Source organism: Gilbertella persicaria (genome assembly GCF_025201335.1).
Source record: "Gilbertella persicaria strain CBS 190.32 chromosome Unknown B0P05scaffold_7, whole genome shotgun sequence".
NCBI classification, from domain to species: domain Eukaryota; kingdom Fungi; phylum Mucoromycota; class Mucoromycetes; order Mucorales; family Choanephoraceae; genus Gilbertella; species Gilbertella persicaria.
Window position 1 is genome coordinate 558,847 of NW_026251968.1, and position 23,054 is coordinate 581,900.

General features: G+C 36.1%; 10 protein-coding genes across 10 annotated transcripts; 6 read left to right on the plus strand and 4 right to left on the minus strand.

Annotated features, from left to right (window-relative positions):
• Nucleotides 1-540: 540 nt before the first annotated feature.
• On the minus strand, nt 541-2,146 carry B0P05DRAFT_530233 (uncharacterized protein). Its single transcript, XM_051576842.1, is given in 5 exon segments — nt 541-698; nt 713-1,566; nt 1,623-1,739; nt 1,802-1,823; nt 1,907-2,146. 4 exon segments carry the CDS (start codon nt 1,965-1,967, stop codon nt 762-764), a joined length of 1,005 nt encoding a protein of 334 aa, XP_051437958.1. The 5' UTR covers nt 1,968-2,146; the 3' UTR covers nt 541-698; nt 713-761.
• An 886-nt stretch (nt 2,147-3,032) lies between these two features.
• Nucleotides 3,033-3,790, minus strand: B0P05DRAFT_577763 (uncharacterized protein; the record flags this gene model as incomplete). The annotated part of the gene is made up of 5 exons (XM_051581808.1): nt 3,033-3,174; nt 3,226-3,294; nt 3,341-3,529; nt 3,594-3,723; nt 3,775-3,790. The coding sequence occupies 5 exons, from the start codon at nt 3,788-3,790 to the stop codon at nt 3,033-3,035; spliced, it is 546 nt and encodes a 181-aa protein (XP_051437959.1).
• Nucleotides 3,791-4,578: 788 nt separating this feature from the next.
• Nucleotides 4,579-5,797, plus strand: B0P05DRAFT_464027 (uncharacterized protein; the record flags this gene model as incomplete). Its single annotated transcript, XM_051574194.1, has 6 exons — nt 4,579-4,676; nt 4,721-5,016; nt 5,063-5,156; nt 5,207-5,305; nt 5,347-5,478; nt 5,527-5,797. The coding sequence occupies 6 exons, from the start codon at nt 4,579-4,581 to the stop codon at nt 5,795-5,797; spliced, it is 990 nt and encodes a 329-aa protein (XP_051437960.1).
• Nucleotides 5,798-8,408: 2,611 nt separating this feature from the next.
• On the plus strand, nt 8,409-9,117 carry B0P05DRAFT_569304 (GPR1/FUN34/yaaH family-domain-containing protein; the record flags this gene model as incomplete). Its single annotated transcript, XM_051581237.1, has 2 exons — nt 8,409-8,636; nt 8,686-9,117. The coding sequence occupies 2 exons, from the start codon at nt 8,409-8,411 to the stop codon at nt 9,115-9,117; spliced, it is 660 nt and encodes a 219-aa protein (XP_051437961.1).
• Nucleotides 9,118-14,637: 5,520 nt separating this feature from the next.
• On the plus strand, nt 14,638-15,545 carry B0P05DRAFT_569305 (SBDS protein C-terminal domain-containing protein; the record flags this gene model as incomplete). Its single annotated transcript, XM_051581238.1, has 4 exons — nt 14,638-14,669; nt 14,732-14,827; nt 14,871-15,378; nt 15,420-15,545. 4 exons carry the CDS (start codon nt 14,638-14,640, stop codon nt 15,543-15,545), a joined length of 762 nt encoding a protein of 253 aa, XP_051437962.1.
• B0P05DRAFT_584526 (vacuolar fusion protein MON1) lies at nt 15,542-17,217 on the minus strand (the record flags this gene model as incomplete). Its single annotated transcript, XM_051582359.1, has 6 exons — nt 15,542-15,682; nt 15,726-16,550; nt 16,596-16,689; nt 16,734-16,820; nt 16,866-16,938; nt 16,989-17,217. The coding sequence occupies 6 exons, from the start codon at nt 17,215-17,217 to the stop codon at nt 15,542-15,544; spliced, it is 1,449 nt and encodes a 482-aa protein (XP_051437963.1).
• Nucleotides 17,218-17,415: 198 nt separating this feature from the next.
• B0P05DRAFT_530262 (inorganic pyrophosphatase) lies at nt 17,416-18,764 on the minus strand. The gene is made up of 7 exons (XM_051576843.1): nt 18,606-18,764; nt 18,431-18,546; nt 18,261-18,380; nt 17,998-18,211; nt 17,731-17,944; nt 17,599-17,656; nt 17,416-17,545 (listed from the first exon to the last, which is right to left on the minus strand). The coding sequence occupies exons 1-7, from the start codon at nt 18,667-18,669 to the stop codon at nt 17,471-17,473; spliced, it is 861 nt and encodes a 286-aa protein (XP_051437964.1). The 5' UTR covers nt 18,670-18,764; the 3' UTR covers nt 17,416-17,470.
• A 138-nt stretch (nt 18,765-18,902) lies between these two features.
• On the plus strand, nt 18,903-19,753 carry B0P05DRAFT_331870 (uncharacterized protein). Its single transcript, XM_051573555.1, has 2 exons — nt 18,903-18,978; nt 19,080-19,753. Exon 2 carries the CDS (start codon nt 19,379-19,381, stop codon nt 19,640-19,642), a length of 264 nt encoding a protein of 87 aa, XP_051437965.1. The 5' UTR covers nt 18,903-18,978; nt 19,080-19,378; the 3' UTR covers nt 19,643-19,753.
• Nucleotides 19,754-20,996: 1,243 nt separating this feature from the next.
• B0P05DRAFT_464224 (uncharacterized protein) lies at nt 20,997-21,472 on the plus strand (the record flags this gene model as incomplete). The annotated part of the gene is made up of 2 exons (XM_051574205.1): nt 20,997-21,204; nt 21,351-21,472. The coding sequence occupies 2 exons, from the start codon at nt 20,997-20,999 to the stop codon at nt 21,470-21,472; spliced, it is 330 nt and encodes a 109-aa protein (XP_051437966.1).
• A 296-nt stretch (nt 21,473-21,768) lies between these two features.
• On the plus strand, nt 21,769-22,619 carry B0P05DRAFT_577769 (uncharacterized protein; the record flags this gene model as incomplete). Its single annotated transcript, XM_051581809.1, has 5 exons — nt 21,769-21,784; nt 21,818-21,893; nt 21,965-22,313; nt 22,350-22,459; nt 22,532-22,619. 5 exons carry the CDS (start codon nt 21,769-21,771, stop codon nt 22,617-22,619), a joined length of 639 nt encoding a protein of 212 aa, XP_051437967.1.
• Between the last annotated feature and the right edge of the window lie 435 nt (nt 22,620-23,054).

Genomic DNA, 23,054 nt, shown 5'->3' on the forward strand with positions numbered 1-23,054 from the left:
ATAGCTACAAAGACTATACTCCTTTATTAAATCGCAAGCTTGAATGTCATGTAAAACACCAGTTTCTTTCATTGTTTACGGAAGTTACACGCTTATTGTATTTATTGTCTTTAGTAATTGACACTTTTCTAGGTAACGAATTGCGTCTTATGATATATTTATAATCGAACAATTAACGACATTCGTTAAAACAACGTCTAATGCCTAATAGTGAATAGCAACTATACATACACCAAAGCATGCAAAAGACTTGAGTCTGTTTATTCAAAGTAATTCATCACATGTACCTTGGTTTAGACTATCTGTATAGGAACCAAAAGCAATAGAGTCAATCTTCATGACATTGATAAGAGATCGAGTCAAAAAATATAATAAACTTTACCTGTTGTGTATTACTCAACACATAGTATTTAAAATACCACTGAGACGACATCAAACGTTCTAATGACAAACACAGTCTATAAAAAACAATTGTTTAAAACTCTAGTTGTGTGGAACCATAATCAATACTCTTGTAAATAAGCTTTAGACTAAAAAATGTGTGTATGTACAAGAAATTTTTATTTTTATTTGTGTATGTAAAGAAAAAGGGCAGGAGCAAGGGAGCAGGGAATGAACAAGAAGAGATGTTGATCTTCATTCGTTGAAAGAAAAGGATATATTAAATAAGATCTGAATTTGATGCATGTTTGTGTGTTTTTGTGTATGTGTGTGTATATATGTGTGTGTATATATGTGTGTGTATGTATGTATTGACTGATTTATTGTGCCACCGTTGCATTATCAACGTAGTTCAAGACCACACCGACAAACTCGTCTAATATCTTGTTGGACTCTACATATTTAATTCCACCTTTTGTAGAAATGCATCGTTTTTGTTGTTGTTCTTGTTGATTGTTAAACAAATGATTTGACGAGGATGCATAAGACAAGAAGGTATGCATAGAAGGTAACACACGAAACTCATCGTCGTTGTTGTTGTTGTTGTTATTGTTGTCTTTATCGTCGTCATCTTTTTTATGTTCCCCTAGTTCTTGCTCTTCAAACAATAATAAGCTGCCAGGTACGGGTGTTGCGGATCGACGATGGCTCTCCTGCTGCTTCTGCTGCATAATGACACTACTGTTAGTAGAGCTGATACTACTACTGCTTGTACGACGTTCCAAAGTAGGTGACAGATGTGGCAGGACAGGGCTTGAGGAGTTGCTTGAAGAGGAAGAAAAATCAGGTGGTGAAGATGACCAAGTAGCAGCACGCGTAAGCTGATCAATAGAAGGTAGCTCTATTTTTTGTTGAGGTGCGCTATAGAATGGTAATTCGACTAGCTCTTTAGTTGACATAAGGGGTTTTTGTTGATTGTTCCAGCTGTGATTAGATTCTCTTTTTTCCAGCATCATACGTCGGCCTAGTCTTCTAGCGATTTCTTCTCTGACAAAGCCTTGTTTTTCAATTGAATCACCTTCGCCAAATTTTTGTCGTGCAAGGCGATACACACGGCATCTAAGGTCATTTTGCCTATTCTTTTCTCGGTTTTCGGCACGCCATTTACGCATCCTATCATTGTTACTGAAACAGATCAGAATGTCAATGAAATCATAATAAATGAAGCTGTCAACAAGTACCTTTCTGTTGTTTCTTCTTTAGAGACTACTTTTTTAGAGTGGCCTTTCCAACGCTTTTGGTCGCGGCTTCTCACATAAGGTATGTTATGAATGTTTGGATTTTCCATGTGGCGTTTGCTATGATAAATAGTCAGAAAAGAGGGGATAAAGAAAAAGAGGGAGTTTAAAAGATGACTTACAGGTTAGAACGAGTGGCAAAAACTATATATATATACAAGAATAAAAAAAGATAAAAAAGAAGGGTCAGTATACAGTGTGATCTCTTTTTATTTTGATATACGAACTTTTAGGACATTGAGGACAGGCAAAAATTCTTGTTGAATTTTGGTCTTCTACTGCGAGCATGTTTGGTGTGACAAATAAAATAAAGTTATTGTTGTTCAATGAAAAGAAGAGCTCTTGAAAGAGACAAAGAAAAAAGAAAAAAAAGAGGGAGAGAAAAAAAAAGAGAAAGAAAGAATTATGTACAGATATATATATATTTATCAAGAAAAATAAATAAATAAATAAATAAAAAACAGTTTTCATCTATCCATAAAATCTGTACATATACATGAATAGTTTGTTCAACATACATTTAAAATTGCATATTCTAGCAGACAGAAAAAGAGAGAGACTAACAAAGTGAGGGGATGGAAGGGGAGAAGGGGCTGAGAGAGGGCCATTTTGGCGGGAAAGGGAGGAGGAGGAGAGTTCTACTATCAGATGAACCGTTCAATTTACAATACCATTTCTTCATTACTGTATTTTCAATTTGTATAAAAAAAGAGATCTCTTGAACCATTCCTGTTAATAGCAAAACACGGAACATCCCGCATTCCCGAGAAAACCTCTTCTCTATCGAATAAATTAACAAGCACGCGTCAATTGTGCAGCAGTAAAATACTTTGAGGGATAAATTAAAAAAAAAACATATACAGACTACCTTGATTGGTCTTTTGTTCCGATAACAGGTTCCTGTGACCACAAACAAAACAAAGAAAATATCCTCTCCTAGTGTCTAAATATTTGATTTTCTTACTGCTTACACAAAGGGACAAGAAAAATTTGAAGAATTATCTTGGTTTTCACTAGTTAACCACAGACATATTCAAGGGGGTTTTCTTTAACAAGCGTCAGCTTATAAGTAGCATAAAGCAGTAATCATATATACATACAGATGTTTCATCTTGTTAAACTAAAGACAGGTCATGAACTTTTAAAACATGTTAAGAAATAAAAACTGTTACATTAACACATTGTCATATAAGAAGTTGTAATCTTTTATAGTTACATTAAAGTTTTCATTTATTAGTACATTGTTCCCATTCCAGTGTGTATAAAGAAATAGAAAGAAAGAGAAAGAGAGGAAAAAATTTCTTATACAAAACAAAGTATGAACAAGGTTTTCTGTTTATGTAAACACAAAAACTAGCCATACATCCAACTACGTTGCTCCTCTTCTTCTTCTTCCTGTACCATTTGTTCCGTCTCAACCTGGTATCGGCACATAGGACATGTGTGATGTAGCTCCAACCAAGGCACAATACAATCGCGATCAAAATAATGACCACTATTAAAAGAGGACAGTCATTAAATATGTCTATAAAGTATAGAAGATTACCATGGCATTTTTGTCACAACATCTTCACTTGTGTTTAATTGATCTTTACAGATGATACAGGTTTCTTCACTGTAAGTCAACATTTGAGTATAAGGCACTAGATTATAAGACATACCTATTTAATGTATTTTGCTTAACAATAGGCAAAGTATTGATAAATCGTTTGGAAGCAGGAGGCGGACCCTTTGCATCGTTTTGAGATTCTTCCAACAGCTGAGAAACAAGATTATCTAAGAATTGTTCCTGATCCATATCACCTCCTGCTTGCATTTGTTGTCTAAATTGATCAAAGAAACTGCATATTCTATTAATAAAAAAAAAGCTTATATCGTTTTCTGACACATTACTTTGCTGTTTGTATAAGCTGCTGGACATGACTTTGGGTGCTTCCTCTCAAGAAATTAGAGGGTATAGAACCAGACTCAGGATTCATAAAAGCGTCGAGATCAACATCGTATGTTTTCTTTTTGTTTTGACTAGAGCTGATGCCGAGTTCGTCTATATTTGCGCTTCAGTTTGCATATGTATGTATATAAAACGAATATTTACCAAAGTAACTAGACATTCTTTTAATGCTTGTATGTGCAAAAAGAGAGAGAGAGATGCGTAAGCGAGCTTAAATAACATGCTTACTTAATTTCAGTTGACACGTAAGCTTACTGTGGCTTTTCTGCCCTTAATATAAAAAATCATCTCGGTTATCGTGGTAAAATAAATGAGCATGGCAACGGTTGCTAACCTTATCTCCAAGGCTTTTCTGTATTCCGTAAAACGTAAAATGGCTATGCTCTATATTTTTATATTTCGGTTGAAAGGAAATGTGGAGGCTACAGGAATACTCTTGTGCTACGTGATACAGAAGATCCAATCTACAGTTGCTAACTACTGTATATAATTCTCTGTATTAATTCATGTGTAAGAAAACTGCTATTAGGGCCTATTCAAACTTCGTTTTCCTTAGATACCTTGAGAAAACGAGAGAAAGAAGGCATTACAGGTTGGCTGGAGAACAAGTTTACTAACCATTGAGAAAACAAGGCTTCGAAAGTTTTTTTTGTGTCTGGGCTTTAAATCCTCATTTTCGTTGTGATCTTCTTTTAGTGTCCTTTTTTAGACTCGGCAAGTTCTCTTTCTCCTTTTTATCTTGTCATCCTCCTTTATTCAATGAGCAAGTTGAAGAGTTTACTTTCCAGCAAAAGGGTACTCTTGCCTGCTATCTTAGCATTCACTTGTATCTCTTTATTTTTCGTTTATAGCTTGTCGAATCAACAACACTACAGTGTGACAAGAATAGAGCAATCTTCTCCTTCTTCGAATGTCATCAAGGACACAGCGCAAGTGGAGCAACTAAACATGACAAAGAAGGAATGGGAGTCATGTCTCGATCCTGGAGAAAAGCCTTCTGCATATCTTTCTATTGTTATTGTAACTCGAGTCGATAATTATGCTGGGTAAGCTTTTTGTTTACAAACCAATAAGACTCATGTTATGTTAGTGGTCAACATCATCGTCTTCAAAACTTCATTGATTCTGCATACATTTTGGCTGAAAAGACAAAGACAGACATTGAGTTATTGATTGTTGAATGGAATCCTCCTCAAGACAAAAGAAGAGTCATTGATGCTTTTAGATTCAGGGCTTCCAATTATCTAAAATATAGAATCATCACCATACCCAATTCTCTTCATAAAATCATGCAAAACCGAGGAAAGTCTCCTCTGCACGAATTTGAAGGCAAGAATGTTGGTATTCGGTTTGCTCGTGGTGAATTTATTGTCTGTACAAACCAAGGTAAATATAAAATGTAATACATCCGACTTTATCTAACTTCTTATAGATGATATTTGGTCACATAATTTCCATAATGCTATCATTTCTAGAGTCTTCAAAAAGGGCTATATTTATTTACAGCATCAAGATCATCACAACATGTAAGTTAATAAGACTTTCTTGTCTTTTTTACTTATTGTATCTACACTAGTCATGATAATTTGCCACCTTCCATTGTTAACTTGGAACCCTTCTCAAGTGACAAAGTGATTTATGAAAGCTGCTCATTAGGAGACCAAAACTGGGGCAAGTACACTCTTCCCCACCTATTACAGTCACCAGCACAAATAGTTACGAAATTCAAGACAAAACTACTACAATGAACATTCTCGAAGTAGCTGATCAAGCTGGTGATTTCACAATGGCTCATAGAGATACTTGGAAGGTTCCAAGAGGTTACAGAGAAGCAGGTGGTGTTGCATGGTAATGTTTAAAACAAAAATCCAAGTCCATACTCATTGATTTTTTTAGGATGGATATTGAGTTTATCTGCACAGCCACTTGGACAAAAGATATTCCTGTTGTATATGTAAAGCCTGGCTTTACTTGTCATCAAGAGCATGATAATGTCTGGGAAAATAACAAGGAAGCAATGAACGACAACTCAAATATTGATATGAGTAAAATTGAACGTAAAGAAAAAGTTTATATGAACAAGGAAGGTGAATGGGCCTTATTGAATTACAAAATCTATGAAGAAGGTTTAAGCTGTATTGAATTCCAAGGTGGTCTTGCTTTGTAAAAAGATCTAATTACAGCTGAAGAAAATAAGTTGGGCTACTAAAAAGAAAAATTAGGACAGCAATATTAATTTTTGCTCCAACAAAGCGTAAAGGATATCTTGTTTTTCAGTTTAATAAACATGTGTAAACAATCTCAAAGTATTCTCTCTTGGCCATGAATACTATTCGCCAGGGAGCACGCCAGATATCTAAGAGAATACAACCAATAACGACTGCAGCAGAGGAGGCGAAGTGTACGTGATATATGAATTGTTCTAGCGGGATTAAGATGTGAGAAATAAAAACGCAAAGAGACGTCATACTCGTGACCAGACTTTGAGTTTATGAGGGCAGGAGAGAAGATAGTGGTGCTCTGTTTTGTTTTCAGAGGGACAAATGAGGCATTAGGCATTGGATGTTGTGTCGGGAAGAAGAAAATGAAGGGTAGTACGATGGGGTATTTTATGATGCAAAGCACGATACCACACATTGCGACTATCTAAACGAGAGGAAGGGGTTAAAATATTTGTCATTGTTGAGTAGAAAAGGCTCAAAAGCGAGATTGAATAAGACTGGCGAAAGAGGATTGCCTTGTTGGAGTCGTTGTCTTTGCTTGACCGGTGGGGATAAAAAGCCGTTCACGTTTAATGCTTGTTCAATGTAGAAGAAGTGTCCTATTACACTCGAAATGAGAGTCTCAGGAAATTCAAAACGAGATAAAACTGGGCGAAAACACTCGGGATGTACTCGGTCATGGGGCTTTTTTTTTTTTTGATCAATAGACCGATAACTGGCGAGTTATCATGTTTGTATTGTTTCGAACCTAATGAAAAGTGTCAGCATTGCTATCAAAAAATCAAACTCAAAAAAACATGCTTAATGCAATCCTCAGAACAACGCGTTTTCTATTTTCAGAAAAAAAAATCGTGAGATACATGAATAATATTAAAGGGCTCTTGGATCATGATGCCTTTGTTGCTAGGTTCAAATGACAAAAAAATTGAGCTGATTTATGTTTCGGTCAGTGTATAATAACTTACACTGAAATTAGTGCTTATGATCATGTCTGGCCATTGCTTGAATTGCTTGTTATTGGAAGTTTGGGCCGCTTGTACTGATTTTTGATATTTTTCATATGCAAGTTGTTGATTTTGAGATGAGGACTATCCATTCACGAAGAAGTTTGGTAACCGTTATTTATATAAAAAAAGTTGTTCTCCAACCATTCCAGACAGACTCTATATATATATATATATATATCAATTAGTTTAGAGAATAATGCTTATTTCTGCTATTCATTAGTGATTTACTAAACACAATAATCCATTATTACGCTTGAATGATGAAAGAACTAAATTTTGCACAAATTTCAAGCAACACTTGATTGGCTAAGCCAAAAATTATTACATTTTAAGTGATTTCTGTAAAACAAGATTCGATATGGCTTTAGCCTTATTCATTTGAAGCATGGGATTCTACTATATCGCCTCTGCTCTCTTTTCTTTTGTGATCCATATTTAAGATGAAAAATGTGGGGTAAAGCTGGGGGAGCAACAATTATTTACAATCAATTCCGCTTGTCCTACCCTCGGGAAGAATTCAAAGAAACCATTTGAATCTATTTTATTCTCATCACCTCAAGCCAATACATGCAACAATATAACAAGAGAAAATATATTACATAAGCATGCTTTTGTAGCACTTGTCCAAAGGTATTTTTTTTTATAGATGAGAAAAACACATATTCCTATATGTTCCTGAGATGAAAACATCGTACCATACTAATCCTTGTGAATTTAATTCACAAAATTGTGTGGGGAACAACAATCCGAGAAAAAACGAGGATCTACCCAAGTGGCAACTTGTGACACTCACACACGCTCAACAAACCATTTCAGCCTTGTTTTTTTTTTGTCTTTAAACAACTGTTTTAACCTCACAAGGGAATCCATCCGCGGTCAGAAAATGTAAAATCTGTAAGACATTTTGACACTTCAGTTACAACAATACAGTAAGAGGACTGGTTATGTTGATTTTGTTATTGTTCTTGCCATCTTTTTTTTTTCCCATCAAATTACATGGAATTCTTTTTTATTGCATTCTTTCTCATTCACACGCAAAATAACTGGTCAGAATCGTATGAATCACTTGGATAGTAAAATAAGTCTGCTACTTACCAAATACGTCGGGAGAAGATCTGAATTTAGAAGTTGCTCCATTTAGATCGTATCCAATCAGCACACATGCCAAAAAGCATCTGTTTCGTTGTCAAAACTATGAATTGAAAAGGAGCGTATACTATGTTTCAATGAGACCTTTCCTTATTCTTGGCTTCCTTGACTAAAGTAGCTAACTCCTTCATATAAAGCCCTTTTTTTTTATATATGTGAGATTCCCCTTTACGCGAATTTGCCATTCTATTCTTGTTTTTGTCTTAAAAAGGAAATAAAAGCTTGTTGCTTTCTCTTGGAAAGTTTTCACTTGTGCTACTCCCCCAAAGAAAAAAAAAATATTGTGCGTGTACACAGTACCAAATCATATATAAAAGGCCCAACATTGTACCATTCCCCACATTTTTCTTTCTTTCTCTTACATTCATATTTACAGACAAAATAAGCCTGATTTTACATAATGTCCTCCGAACATCAAGACGTCGAATCCAAGTATCAAGTTGCCCACTCTACTCCTCCACCTGTAGCAGCTGCACCTACAATTGCTAATCCGGGCCCTTTGGGTCTCTGTGGTTTCGCTTTGACCACATTTGTATTATCACTTCATAATGCTGGTGCAGGTGTTCCTGCCACAGGCCCTCATGGCGTTGTTACTGGTCTTGCTTTCTTTTATGGTGGTCTTGTTCAGGTAAGGTAGAATTGCATGCCTGTGCTTGTTTACTCATTTTGTTTGTTAGCTTTTGGCTGGTATGTGGGAATTTAAGACAGGAAACACATTTGGTGCAACTGCATTCTCTAGTTATGGTGGCTTCTGGCTCTCATTTGGTTTGATTTTTATTCCTGGTGCCAACATTACCGGTAGTTATGGTACTGACAAAGCTCTTTTGGAAAAATCGCTTGGCTATTATCTCTTAGGTTGGACTATTTTTACTGGTATCATGTTGATCGCTTCGCATCGCTCTAATATTGGTCTTATTTCTCTCTTCTTTTTCTTGTTCATCACATTCATCATGCTGACTGCTGGTAAATTAAATGAATCTGTTCCTTGCCAGGTTGCTGGTGGTGCTCTTGGTGTTGTCACTGCTCTAATTGCTTGGTATAATGCCCTGTCTGGTTTGTTGACTAAGCAATCCTCTTATTTCACCTTGCCTATTGGACGCCTCAACTAAACAAAGCATTAAAACTGCTTTGAACCGCACACACACACACACACACACACACACATATATATATATATACATATATTTCACCTTAATCGCTCCGAGAATTCATTCTCTTTTTCATACATTTATTGACATTTAATTCATTGCTTAATGGTAACAAAAAAAAGACAACAATACCATTGAGCAGTGATAATAATACCATCTTGAAATATATTATATATGAACTTTTTTTTCAATACAATAATAGCAATAATAACCTTAATAAAACAATAACAAACAAAAAAAAACTACTATTATGCTGCATATAAAGTTAAAGTGCAGAGGGGATCACCATGTGCTTTTTTCGTCTCCCTCACTTCAATATCAAATTTTGTACATACACAAACACGTCTCCTGTTACGCATGCTTTCTAGAGTTTTCTCATACACAAATATGACATTTTCAGATTAGTGTTGCATTCCATTTTTTGTTCTTTTTAAAATAGATATGTTGCCTCTTTATTCTTAGACAAGCAAGATGGATAGGATACTTTATGCGTAATGCATCTTAATAGAAAAGTTATTGTTTTTGAGAATTCTTTTTTGATCTCTGTCAAAGAAAAAAAAAGGGACTTCTCCTGTGCTAAAATAAAAGGAGCTCTTTTTTTTTGTATCTATAATGATGGGCTTTTTGTGTTTGGTGATACTTCCGTGCTCCGTATGTGCCACAAACTAATTATAAGTTTATGCCACAGCCATTGTCATGAATACGTTTGGTTTATTTTTATTTAGATTGTTTAGGCATAATTTAATAATTAGGATTTAACACAACCACACATTTTATTTCAATTAGAGATGGATCTGCAAAGAATATCACAGATTTGTTCAAATAGAACATAATTGAATTACAGGCGTAAAAGTAAACCCCTTCTCCTCTCCTTCTTCAAAGATGTACTCCCCTTTTCCTTTAGAATTTGCTAAATCCAAGCCTTATAAATTTATTTAAACAAACAATTACTAAAGACACCATCTCTTGTTAAATTAACGTGTATATTTATATAAATAACAGATTTCTTTTTTTGAAATTGAGGCATGCCAACTATCAATTAGGGATTATGTCCAAATCAGTAAATTATATTCCTCTTTTTTAAAAGATTTGAAGCTGCATGCAGATCAAACAATTAAACAAGGCTGAATGGTACTAGGCTGATATATTTATCCTTCCGAGTGATGCATTCCTTATACATCAAGATATTAATATAGAATTATCTTAAAGACATGAGATCTGTCACAAGAAGATAAACATAATGTGAATATACATATAGTTTTGTCTGAAACAAAAAAGTATTTCGGTTTCTGTTCTCATTACTTGTTTGACAAAAAGCATTGGACAAATAATAAGCCTACTAGAATTACAAACATTTATTTCATAAAAACTAAGATATGTAAGTATCGTCATGTAGAATAAAAAAGAAGCGACACCTATTTTACAGGCAAAAGGGATAAAAATAAGTTTTATGAGACAAGATTGAAGGCTCTACTGATAAACTATCTACAAAATGGGCTCCTAAACACACTTTTTGAACATTATTAAAATGCTAGGTACTTTTGAAGTCATTAAGGATGCAAAATCGACAAGGTTCTTCCATCATCCCAATCATTGTCGTTGATCATTTCAACTATAACATTCACAAACAATCGAACATAGATGTAGATTGGACCAGTCTACTATCTGCTACCTACCTTTGTCGGCACCACTGGTAGTCGTAGCCATATTGATTACATTTTCTGTTCATTACCACATGCATCAAATATCAAATTTATGTCACAATCTTTTGCAAAGTACAGCTGGACAGATCATGCTCTACTGACGATTCACTATCAGCTTTCTTCAGCAGCAATGGTAAAAGGATCCTGGAAGGGTAATCCATTTTTGGCGAAATTGGCTACCTTTCGAGAGGGTCTTGCAGATCATATAAGAAGTTATGCTGAGCAGGAAAACCTACAGTCTGGCAACTCAGCTCAGGACATTCGGAATCAGTTAAAGGCACAAATCAAAATATACAACCGAGAATTTCAGTTAGATCAACTTAATTGGAAAACTAAAATCATTAAGCGTTTGCTATCTGAATAAAACAGAATCCTTCGAGAGTATAAAAATATTGTACTTCGTATCCCTTGCCTAAAGCCACTTATTCTTCAGATATACAATGATGCTTTGTCACAGTCTCTTTTTCCTAATTCTTGGCTAATACCATTGATGGCATTGCTTCCAAAAAAGGGTGATTTGACGTCTGCAAACAGTTATAGACCAATTCAGTTGGTCTATACGGACAACAAAATCTTCACTAGAATCCTTAACTAGCGCATCATGTCGATAGCATATCCTATGATCAATTGCCACTAACTAGAATTTATGCCTGGCAGGTTCATTGCTGAACATAGTCTGTTGACTCAAATGATGATGGAAAACACTGCCTTAAACTTCAATGAAGATGATCAAGATTTAGGATTATTACTAGACCAAGGAAAGGCATAAGATCGGGTTAATCTAGAATACCTATCTCTTGTCTTACAACATCTTGGTTTTCCTGAACCTTTGGTTGATTGATTGTATTCTCTTTTCCAGCAAAACAGAATTTGCATCAACATGAATATTTGGTTGTCTTCTACTTTAGTACCCAAACGTCATGATTTGAAGCAAGGTGATCCTATTTCTTGTATTCTTTACAATTTTGTTCTTGAGCCTCTGCTGCAAACCATTCTCATGGACAATCAGTTTACTTGATACTGTTTTAAGTCCAACCTGACTGATATTCAACCGAACCTGCCACCTATCAAGCTTCTCAGTTATGCTGATAATACTATGGTATTCCTCCACAATGTTGATGATTTGCTTAGGCTGCATATTCAGCTTCGCACCTACTGCGATGCCTCTAACGCCAAAATCAACTTCAGCAAAGTCCGAGCCTTCTCTCTTTCAGGTAGAGATATGAGTGACAAGTGGTTATCTGTCTTAGAAGACCTTGAAATTAACAAGATCTGGGATTCCAAAAATGCTGATCCCATCATTTACTTGGGTTTCCCTTTGATTCAATCTTCCACACAGCGAACAGCCTTTTTCTCCTCTTTTATTGGATCTTTGAAAGCAGTCGCTGACTCGTATGCTAGCCTTAGATTGTCCGTACTAGGACGTGCTACTAGCCAATACGTTCATCCTCTCAAAATGCTGGTATTTGCTAGGAGTAACACCTGTTACAAAAGCTATTCTACAATCCATCAAAAGCGTAATCACCTCCTTTGTCACTCATGGTATTTTTCTTCGCTTAAGTTGGAAACTGATGACTACATCTAGAAGATTTGGTGGTTTAAGTGTCTTGGAACTTGAAATCCAACAAAGCTCACTGTACTTCCGTTGGATTCATCCGCTCCTACACCCAACAGCAGAACGTAATTTAGTTCATGATTTCGTTCTCTACCATTGCTGCCAACTGCTTCAGACGGACAATATTTTGCTACACTTACTTTTCCCTCGAGCTCGTCCACATTCGTTTAGATTCATGGCTACCAACACTGTCACAATGATCTGTCAAACTATGGATCTTATTCCACGCAATAACTACACATACATGCCTAGCTTAATTGATTGTCTTTTGCTACTTCTCTCAGTAGTCTTCCCCCTTTCCACATCTTATGTTTTGTCTCCGAAACTACGATCTCTTCCTGTTTCTGCTCTATATGTCTATTATCCTCAAGAACATTTCCTCCAACACATTATAGAGGCTAACATCTCTCGAGATCTTTTCTTTGTTAACCGAAAGTTCCTTAGAGCTATAAATGATGGTAGATGTCAACTAGAGCCCTTTCTTTAACAGTTTCTAGTTCCCTCTTCCCTTGAACTTTACAATCCTGCCTACGTACTAGCCATTCAGCGCTCTATTGGCTTTTATTCCTTTATCCATGTCTTGAACTTACCAATCACGGACCCTAAATTTAATACCTTTCAATATGCTCGACGCTTCTTTAAAATCGCACTGGTGAAGGCCTCTTTGCATGAAGATGTTAATCAATTTTCTGTCTCTGCTTCTGCTTAAAAACTTTTTTGGTGCATGAATTTTACCAGCGTACAGCATAACACCATTTATCGTTTGATAACTGGGAAAGTCTCTACCAGATCCCTTCTCTTCAACATGGCACTTTCTACTGCTCCTACCCCACTTTGTTCTTTTTGTCAAGAAGTTGAGACTGTCTTTCATTTTTCGAGACACTATTATTTGTGAATTCCTTTGGCCTGGCACCTCTATCGACAATATCTCCTCTGCTCTTCAATCCTTGAACTTTGACAAAATCAACTTCAATAAGTTTTATCCCATTGAAGTTGAAGCGCTCCTTATTTTTGTACTCTCAGAGCTTTGGAAGACCCATTGGACTAATATCCATCGAAGAGAACCCTTTCTTGCCAGTATAGCCTTCAGTCAAACCCTCTGGGCAATTGCCCGCCGCGCTGCTAAAGGGACAAACTGTCTCGACTGATTCCTTCATCTCTCCTTCTTCTTTTCACCACTGTTTCGCTTAAATTTAACTTTTATATATTCCTTGTCTCATTTTTAATTTCATTTTATCTCTTTCATAAAACTCTAAAATCATTTTTTTTTACCTTACGCTTTTAAAAAAAAAAAACGGAGCTTTTGCTGAGAACTGCACAAAGATGCGATTATCTGACTTCAGTATGCTGACAAAGAACACAACAATGTTGCTGCTAAAATATTGAGCAAATAAACAAAAATGTTTAAGAGGTTTTTTGCTTATATCTCGTTGCTTTTATAGTACAACTGTTAAGCGAACACAGTGATCAAAAACCAGAGTCTTTGACGCACACTTTGAGTATTTAAACTTGTCGATAGCTCGATTTTTCGTCTTGTAGCGTCAAAAAGAAGATCAAGTGTTGTCAAATTAAGCTTTTTCCATGAGTAGTATCCTTTGCTCGAAAGGCATATTTCGGTCAAATTTCACAAGTCGCTTTTTTTGGTCCATACCATCTCCAAATGTACTATGGATGCTAGCAGACACTATTTGTAGGTATTTAGAGCGTTCATACATGTATAAACAGGCCTTGGAATACCTTAATTTGTCTAAGAAAAGAGGAAGATATCTATGGATCGTTGTCTTTTTTTACAGTGAAAGCATTTATTTACCTAGTGTCTCTGTGATATTGAAAACACACTTAATCCTCCGAAAATCAAAGAAAGGAATGGCGATGCCAAAGTGTCAATAATCTCTTTGACGCATGATATACGACAAATAATTTATCGCACATGTATTAAGTATGATACGGTATACTATATGTCTACAGCTTTAGTTTAACTAGTAAAGATGTCATTCATCATAATGAATATCAGTGGTATTTGCTTGATCTTGTTACCCACTAACCTGCTGCGGTCCATGAAAGTTTTGTGGTATTTTTGGTGAACCCAGCATAGAATATTATGGATTTCTTAAAAAGTCACTGCTTTTTCTTCTTTTTTTTTTTTCATTATTAATTCATAGTATGGTTATTCAAAGACCCAATACACAGATAAAGTAGGACTTTTTTTTTTTTTTTTTTTAAAAAAAAAGACATTGAATATTTATCTCTCTATTAGGCTGACTAATGTATCTATCGTTCGTCTTCGTAAAGGGGGCAAACGTTTCGAACTCGCCTGCTACAAAAACAAAGTTATGGAGTGGCGCTCTAACGTGTAAGTTAAAATAACACTGTACAGACTACTAAGATAATTATAGAGAGACTGACTTGGACGAAGTTTTACAAATCCACAATGTATTTTTCAATGTCTCCAAGGGACAAGTCGTCAGTAAAGAAGATTTGAAAAAATGCTTCAAGACAGAAGATATGGATAAGGTTATTCAAGAAATCCTCAAAAAGGGCGAACTCCAAGTAGCCGAAAAAGAAAGAACAGACCAACTCGAAACACTGTGGAAGGATATTGCCAATATTGTCACGGATAATTGTGTGAATCCTCAAACAAAGCGACCTTATACAGTGACTATGATTGAAAAGGCAATGCAAGACCTCCATCTTAGTGTAAATCCCAAACGTAGTACCAAATCACAAGCATTGGATGTGATTAAACAACTTCAAGAGAAGCAGTTACTGCCTATTCAACGTGCTCAAATGCGATTAAGAGTGACATTGCCGCAGTCTGCGGAATCGAAAAAATTGCGTGAAAAGATCATGCCTTTATTGACATCAGTTGAAGATGAAGATTCTGGATCTATGGAAATTGAAATTGTAAGCCGCAGATTACTAAACAATGTCTAATATCTGTGTAGATTGCTCTGATAGATCCTGGTAAATACAGAACGATCAATGATTTATTACAGAAGGAAGGCAAAGGAAAAGGCCAACTGGAAATTATGAATTTGAGAGAAAAGGAAGAAGGTGATGAAAAGTTCTAGAATACAGGCGAATTTAGAATAAAAAGGTTCTCTTCGTTCTTTTTGATCCATCTTAACAACTGATTTGAGCTTGAGATAATCAAGGGTTTTGGTGTGTTGGAGGGGAATACAACATATAGTTCAAAAGAAGAAGTAATCTAATTCGAATGAGTATGATCGTATTTACACGGAATAACTTACCCAACCCAACATAGCCTCCTTTTCACTATTTACATAGTATAGCTTCAAAGGCCTTGATTTGTGATGCATTCTATCATGTAAGTGCTGATACATTCTAAACAATCGCTTCTTGTCCAAATCATTGGTATACATTCCACTTAAGCCAGGTGTTGTAAACTGAACATGTACTTTGGATTTATACATGAAATGCAACAATGACGGCACCTGAATATCCTCTACCATATACGATTTTTCTGCAGCATCTTTAATATACTGCAGCACTACCTTCTTTTGCATTGCTTCTACAATTTTTGTTTTCCATTCACTGATCTCAAAAAAGTTGCTTTTGTCCGTACTGATCACCACAATGGACACGCCTTTTTCAATATAGCAAATGTAGGCATGCAAGAAGCCTTTTGGATTGAACTTGGGTAAGCATAAAGGTGTCCATGATTCGGCTGTATGAAATGTAGTGGATCCTGTAAGCATGTTGAACAGTAAATGGAGATCGGATGGATGTAAACTGTGTTTTCGAGGTCGAAGTAAGGTCGCGAGTTTGCCATCAGCTACCACCATAGCATATAACAAGTTTTTGACTCTACCATCAGACAGTATCTCGCCTGCTTGATCTCTTGTTGTTCTACTCATACGCAAACATTGTAGACCACTCAGCATAAAACTATGATCATTGTGGAATAAGGTGGATAAACTGTCTAAGAAGACTTCAGTACCACCCAATAATCTACGCAAATCAAAATTGACTCGTTGTTCAAAGATACGAGTTAACTGTACACTGGTTAATACGCTAAGGATTTGGTTGTGCAAATACAAAAGTTGATCACGGATCTAGGTGGATTTAAGCATAACAGCATATTTAACTATAGTCTATACCTGAATATCAGATTCACCTGTTCTTGAAACGGAAACATAATAAAGGGGCTCTTTTAATAAAAATACAAATTTGTGATGTCCGGCATTAATAGACCTACTCTCGAATATGAGTATATGGTTCTGTACAATATAACTCACTTTATTGTGTCATTACTATCTTGAAAAAAGGAGATAATGGCTTGTATTACACCCATTAAAGAAGATAACCGACTCTCATCCCCATATCTAAAATATTCTTGTAAGTAAACATATTTCTTTACGAGAAATTACCTTGTCCAAACAGGTTTTCCTGCACTACTTAATATAAAAAAATGCTTTTTATGCTGTGTCCAAGTATTAGTATCTAGAAGAGAACGATGAGAACACAGATTTAAACAAAAAAAAAAGCACTACCTTCTCCTCCTCTTTGTCTTTGAGTGTTAGGTTGCAAAAGTATAGAACTTCTTGAGCCTTGTCTTCTCAGTTTGTTGAAACTCTTGACTGGATCGCTATCTGTAGAGTCAGTTGAAGAATAGCTCGTACGTCTTGTGAGCGAGTTGTTATCGTCACTGGCTGAGGAGGAAGAAGTTGCTGTAGTGTCGTCTTCTTTATGAACAAACATAGGTCCTTCTACGTTGGCCATATTATAAATATTATTGAAAAGAAAAAAAAAGAAAATTAAGGAGTGTGTGTGTATGATGTATAGGTGATTGAATCAGCCTGATTACTATTTTAGGGTGATCCAGCAGTTTAAAGAATGCATGACACCAAAAAAAAAAAAAAAAAAAAAAAAAAAATAGCTTAATGAAGCCAACTTCTTATTGGAGTTTAATACTATTGATGGACTTGTTACAAAAGAGCTTTTGTTCTTTATTGAATTAACTTAAGAAAGGAATTTACAAAGTGTGGCCAGAGATGAAGAACCACTTGTCAATAGAGGGATCAATAGGAGCAGCAGGTTCGGGAGAAGCCTATCATACAATGAGTCGTGTGCACACAAAAAAATAACTTTGTTAATACTTACAGCAGGGATTTCAACAGTATCTTGCTTGAAGGGAGATTCTTCAACAGAGGTGTTGACACTATAAAAAATCATGAGCATATATAATCTTTGCTTCTCTCTCTTTTTCTTTCTTCTTTTTTCTTTGTAACTTACACTTCAATGTCCTTCTTGTCAGAGGTACCGTTGATGAGACCCTTCCAGGCTTCGTGGGTTTCAAGAACGATATCAGTAGCGTACTTCTTGTTCTTGGCTTCACCACTGAAAGCGAAAACGTTTTCGGGCTTACCATCGGGAATCTTGTAAATACGGAACCATTCGTTGGTGGCACGAACAAGACCAGGAAGGTACTTTTCAACATCTTCGATATCTACCATGCATATTGATCAATATACACACTCCCTATAATTCCCTTATCCTTACCGTTCAACTTGGAAGCCAAAGGATCGTTGACATCAATAGCAATGACCTTCCAATCAGTTTCACCTTCATCTAAGAGAGCCATGACACCAAGGATCTTGACTTGCTTGATTTGACCGGGATAAGCAACTTGCTCACCAATTTCAATGACATCGATAGGATCGTTATCACCACGAGCCTTGGTTTCGGGGTGAGAGTGGTTAGGGTCTTCCCAAGTCTAGATAGATAGGGTTAGAAAACTATACGTGACTTGCAATTTGACTTACTTGGGGGAAGGCACCATAGTTCCAGATGTAACCCTTGTGGGGGAAACAGTTACGAACGAATCTAAGCTTACCTTTCTTGGTATCTTGGATAATAGGGTTCATAGCATTTTCCTTGGAGATCTACGGTGATACATAAGTGACACTGTACCTTAACGCGTTTTTAGACTTACTTCAAGCTTAGCGTTGGACCAACGAGGGATTTCAACAACCATGTTGAAGACGTTCTTTTCAGCATTGGCGAAAAGAGGGATATCGTGGAAAGGAGAGACGGGGACACCGTTCTTTTCTATGGTATGTGTCAACACGACAACACTCACACACTCACACGCGCATATAAAAACTTACCAAAGTAGAGCTTGTAGTCAAGAGAGTAAAGGGCACCGACTTGGCGAGTAGTGATATCAGACATCTTTGATGAAAAAAACAAAAGAGAAATAACAAAAAAAAAGTGTAGGGCTTTCCCTTTAATTAACTTGTGATGACGCCGCCATATCAGTTATCAAATTTGAGCCAATTATTGGAAACTACGATCACGAAATAAGAATCATTGATCAACTCAGCCCAAAAGAGATGGATTTGATATACAGTGCTTATGGTATCAAATGCCGGATATGAAAAATTCAATCAGCGGATTTTCTGCATCAAAAGATGTTTTTTCATTTCTTAAGATTATAAAGAATGAGCAGCAGACACATATTTCTAATGGAAGATGGTCGAGGTAGAATTACCACAGAAGAAGGTGATGAAGCAATGGACTACATCATTGAGGATGGGGAACAGTTTGACCTCAGAAACTTGACTAATTTAACCGATTGTAAGGAATCGTAACCTGTTCCCTTTGAGTTAGATCCTGAAGATGAAGATTTGGAAAGTAGAATCTCTCTTGCGACCGAGAGAGTAGAAAAATATATAGCCGACAAAGTGCGCAACGACAATAGCGATGGTGTTTATACTGATGATCAGAAGACTTTATTTTTATACTATTTGAAAATCAAGTTTTTTTCCGCAGCTAAAGCAGGCGAACGCGCTGGGATTGTTCCGAGGACAGCTCAGGCCTGGGCAAAAAGAAACAGAACAGACCCTGACTGGAATATTTATGAGAAAAAAAAACAAACAAGATGGGAAATCGACCAAAAAGCCAACTTCAGGAACCTCAAAAACAGCATATAATTCAGTTGCTTGATGAGAAGGCTTATAGAACGACAGACGAGGTTGTTGATAGTTTGACGAAAGCTTTTGAGGGATTCTCATTGAAACGTTCTACAGTGAATAGCTTCATTTTGCATGAGTGTAATCTGACAAGGAAAAGATTAGTTCGTCATCCTGCAGCTCGAAACGATGAACAGCGTATCCAAGAAAGATACGAATGGGTTATCAAATAAGATAACTCAGATACGAATTACCTTCAAAACTACGTTTTTATTGATGAATCTGGTTTTGATATCAACATGAGGCCTTCTTATGGTCGATCAGCTAGTAGTACCCCTGCTATAACAACACCGTTCACCAAAGCTGAATCACATTCGGTATTAGGAGCAATTTCTACAGTTGGTGTCGTAAATATCGACGTTAGGGTTCCTCAGATGAACAAAAGAATTATAGTCGCAGGTGGTCGCAAAAGAAAGGTGGCAAAGTCTAAAAAAACAGAAAAACAAAGGCCACTATCTTAAGTTCCTGGTTGGTACGCTAGATCAACTAGACAAATACCCTGAATTAAAAGGATTTTATCTCGTTATGGATAATGCTCCTATCCATCATTATAAAGATATTGACCGTTTGATTACTGATAGAGGGTACAGGTGTGTATACCTTCCACCTTGTTCACCTGAACTGAATCCTATTGAACAATTTTGGTCTATTGTTAAAAATAGAGTTAGACGCAGTGAATTCGAGAATAAGGAAGACTTGTTCATTAGAATTAGTGAGTCATGTAATAATACTCCTTTGGAAACTATAAGAGAGTCTATACAACACTATAAACGCTTTTGAGAAATGTAGAGACAAACAACATCTTTAGTTGTAAAAAAATAAAAACGTCTTTTTTATTAACGAAATTTGGATTTTGAAAATCCACTGATTGAGTTTTTCATATCCGCCATTTGACACCGTAAGCACTGTATTTGCATTAGTTTATAAACAAAGTGCTTTTGAGAATTCCTTTATGGATAACATATTCTTGATTCGTATGCTTCCGTAACCATGAGTGAGCCTTGGTAGATTTCTATATTTGGTATGTGCTTATTATTCTTGCTGATTCCACAAAATAATCCTCCACTTGATTGTTATTCCTTTCAGACTGTCTTGTATTTGGCACTGAAATAAACTGAGTATATTCTTAGATTGACTCAGAATTACCTCAACCAGTAATGCAAAGGTTCGTCACTTTTTTTCGCTGCTTGCCATGTAAACACTTGTAGTATTGAAACTTGACATAGAAAAACATTAGTGTCAGTATTACTTAAATTAATAAAAAGTTGTGTGGAGGAGAACCCAAGTCCAAGGTTGCGATGTTTGGGTTGTGAAATGGAAATAGAATAGAATAAAAAAGAAAACAAAGAAATACAGTGAGACTGTTCAATACTTCTTTATTACAAAACAAATTGATTGTTCTCTAAAATATATGTTTTCCAGGTTGTCTTTTATACTACCTGATTTATTGACTAATTGTGATTACTGATTATTGATTACTTAACACCTTGACACTTATTGTTCAATAGCTCAATCTTATGGTTCAAAATGGACAGCAAGCGAAAAACTCCAACAATCAGGTCAAGTAATAAGCGTCCGCGCGTGTTGGCAGTGGATACTTCTTGGTGCTTGAGAAACAAGGAGAGCCTGGATGTCATGTCTTTTGCAAAAGAATTCGGCTATACTGATCAAGCTAAATGCCATGCCCGTTATAAGGCCATCATTGATAATCATATTCCATCAAATGACAAGCTTCGTCTTCAACAGGACTTCATTGATTGGAAAGAGAGACTTCTTTGCAAACAATTCTGGACAGAACAAAGAAGCCAGAATGCTTTGGTGGAAGCTAATTCAAAATGCTCTACTGCCGCGAACAATCTTTTAGTAAAAAACTCTGAACAGCTTTTGGCAAGTACTACATTAGCATCAGAATGACCAACGCCTCCAACATCGGAACCAGCTATATCAACACCATCAGAAATACCAACACCAACATTATCAGAACCAACTTCAGTTATCAATAATGAAAACGATCTTGGTCATTATTTGGTCGATGATTTCGATGTTACGGCTATTTTCCGACGTTATCAAATTCACTCTGACGAAATAGCTAAACCTATTATGCTTGAAAGCAACATCCAAGAATTATTAGCCTTGGGCGATGTCCTATTTTTAGCAAGAAACCAACACAGCAATACGATGATGTCTTTTTTCACCGAAGGGTTGCTTGATAAACTGTCAATTGATCGACAACAATCATTGCGAAATAAAAGTCCAGATACATGCCCCGAGTTTACAAAAAAAAGAGTACATGGATGTGATGGACATTTTAACTTGTATTAATCGAAACACTGTGACACCCAAACAAGCGAAACTTCAATTATTAACGCTTGCTGCTGATATGGATTCTTTAAAAGGGCATGTTATTGAAGGAATTGGTGATATGTAAGTGTAGTCGGATGAATAGGGCTTAAATAAGGGCCTATATATCTTTTCTTATTCTGTGTGTACAATAGGCTTACGAAATTACCCTTGGACACGATAGTGGAAAAGAACAAAGTTGGCGAAGTTGATATTCAAACCAGATACTATGAGCCGTTGCTATCACCGATCTTAGCGGACAACACGAAGAAAGTCATTTTGAGATGGCCAAACAAGATGGATGAAGTAACACCTGAAATACGAGTAGATGCAATCATATCAACATTGATCCAATCGAGATTTGGAAGACATATTGGGTATGGCGAGGTAAAACCTGGGGATGATAGTACCACCACACAATCGCTTTGTATAGACACTTTGAAATTGGCCGTTTTATCAAGGAACAATTGTTTAAACAAAGGACATCCTACCATTTCATTTCAAGTTAACGGATTCCAATTGATTTTTTATATGACGCAGAGAATTCACAAGCGCTTTTATACCATGACTGAGATTGGTCGTGTCAAAGTTCCAGACTCTTTATCATCAATTGAATCATTTGCTACTATGAAAAACCTCCAAACATTGTTGTATGTGACCCATGTGTTTTGATATTGCTGTTATTCCGCCTCTTTGTCAAACTATTCACCATTGCCTTCTAGCTCATCAAGCCCTGATATTGTTGCTTTATTTAGTATGGCTAACAACTTAAGCTCCAAATTTCGAGATTGCCCCATTCAATATAATTAATGTGATTTTTTTGCTATTAATTAATAAGGCTGAAAAGTATACAATAAGAGTTAGACTCACTCTTTTCAACTATCCAAACTCTCAAGCTTTCCAATGCCAGTCGTAATGCAATTGCATTCCTGCTAGATTTCTGGAGTGACAAAAGGAGGGAAATGACACAATCAAAAAGGGAAATTCTTTATTTTTTTTTTAATCCAATGATAATGTACGTTCACTGAGATGATGGGACATGGAGGAGCGTCTATGATGTGTAATTACTATGTAATAAAATAAACAAGAAAAGACGAATCACAAGATATAAACACACATACACGTATTTCCGTTGCAAATACTTACAATGAGGCTTCAAACTTTTACCAAAATTGGAGCAACACACTGCTGCATTGACTATTGTTAACACAACCAAAGCCAAGAAAACGCTGGCTATAAATGGAA

Excerpts from the sequence above, each read along its gene's own strand:
- B0P05DRAFT_530233 (XM_051576842.1), bottom strand. The coding sequence starts at position 1,967 with ATGCTCGCAGTAGAAGACCAAAATTCAACAAGAATTTTTGCCTGTCCT. Across the intron at positions 1,740-1,801 it reads TTTGCCACTCGTTCTAACCT|CAAACGCCACATGGAAAATC; the intron begins GTAAGTCATCTT and ends TATTTATCATAG. Across the intron at positions 1,567-1,622 it reads AAAGAAGAAACAACAGAAAG|TAACAATGATAGGATGCGTA; the intron begins GTACTTGTTGAC and ends GATCTGTTTCAG.
- B0P05DRAFT_530262 (XM_051576843.1), bottom strand. The coding sequence starts at position 18,669 with ATGTCTGATATCACTACTCGCCAAGTCGGTGCCCTTTACTCTCTTGAC. Across the intron at positions 18,547-18,605 it reads TGACTACAAGCTCTACTTTG|AAAAGAACGGTGTCCCCGTC; the intron begins GTAAGTTTTTAT and ends CACATACCATAG. Across the intron at positions 18,381-18,430 it reads GGTCCAACGCTAAGCTTGAA|ATCTCCAAGGAAAATGCTAT; the intron begins GTAAGTCTAAAA and ends GTATCACCGTAG.
- B0P05DRAFT_331870 (XM_051573555.1), top strand. The coding sequence starts at position 19,379 with ATGGGAAATCGACCAAAAAGCCAACTTCAGGAACCTCAAAAACAGCAT.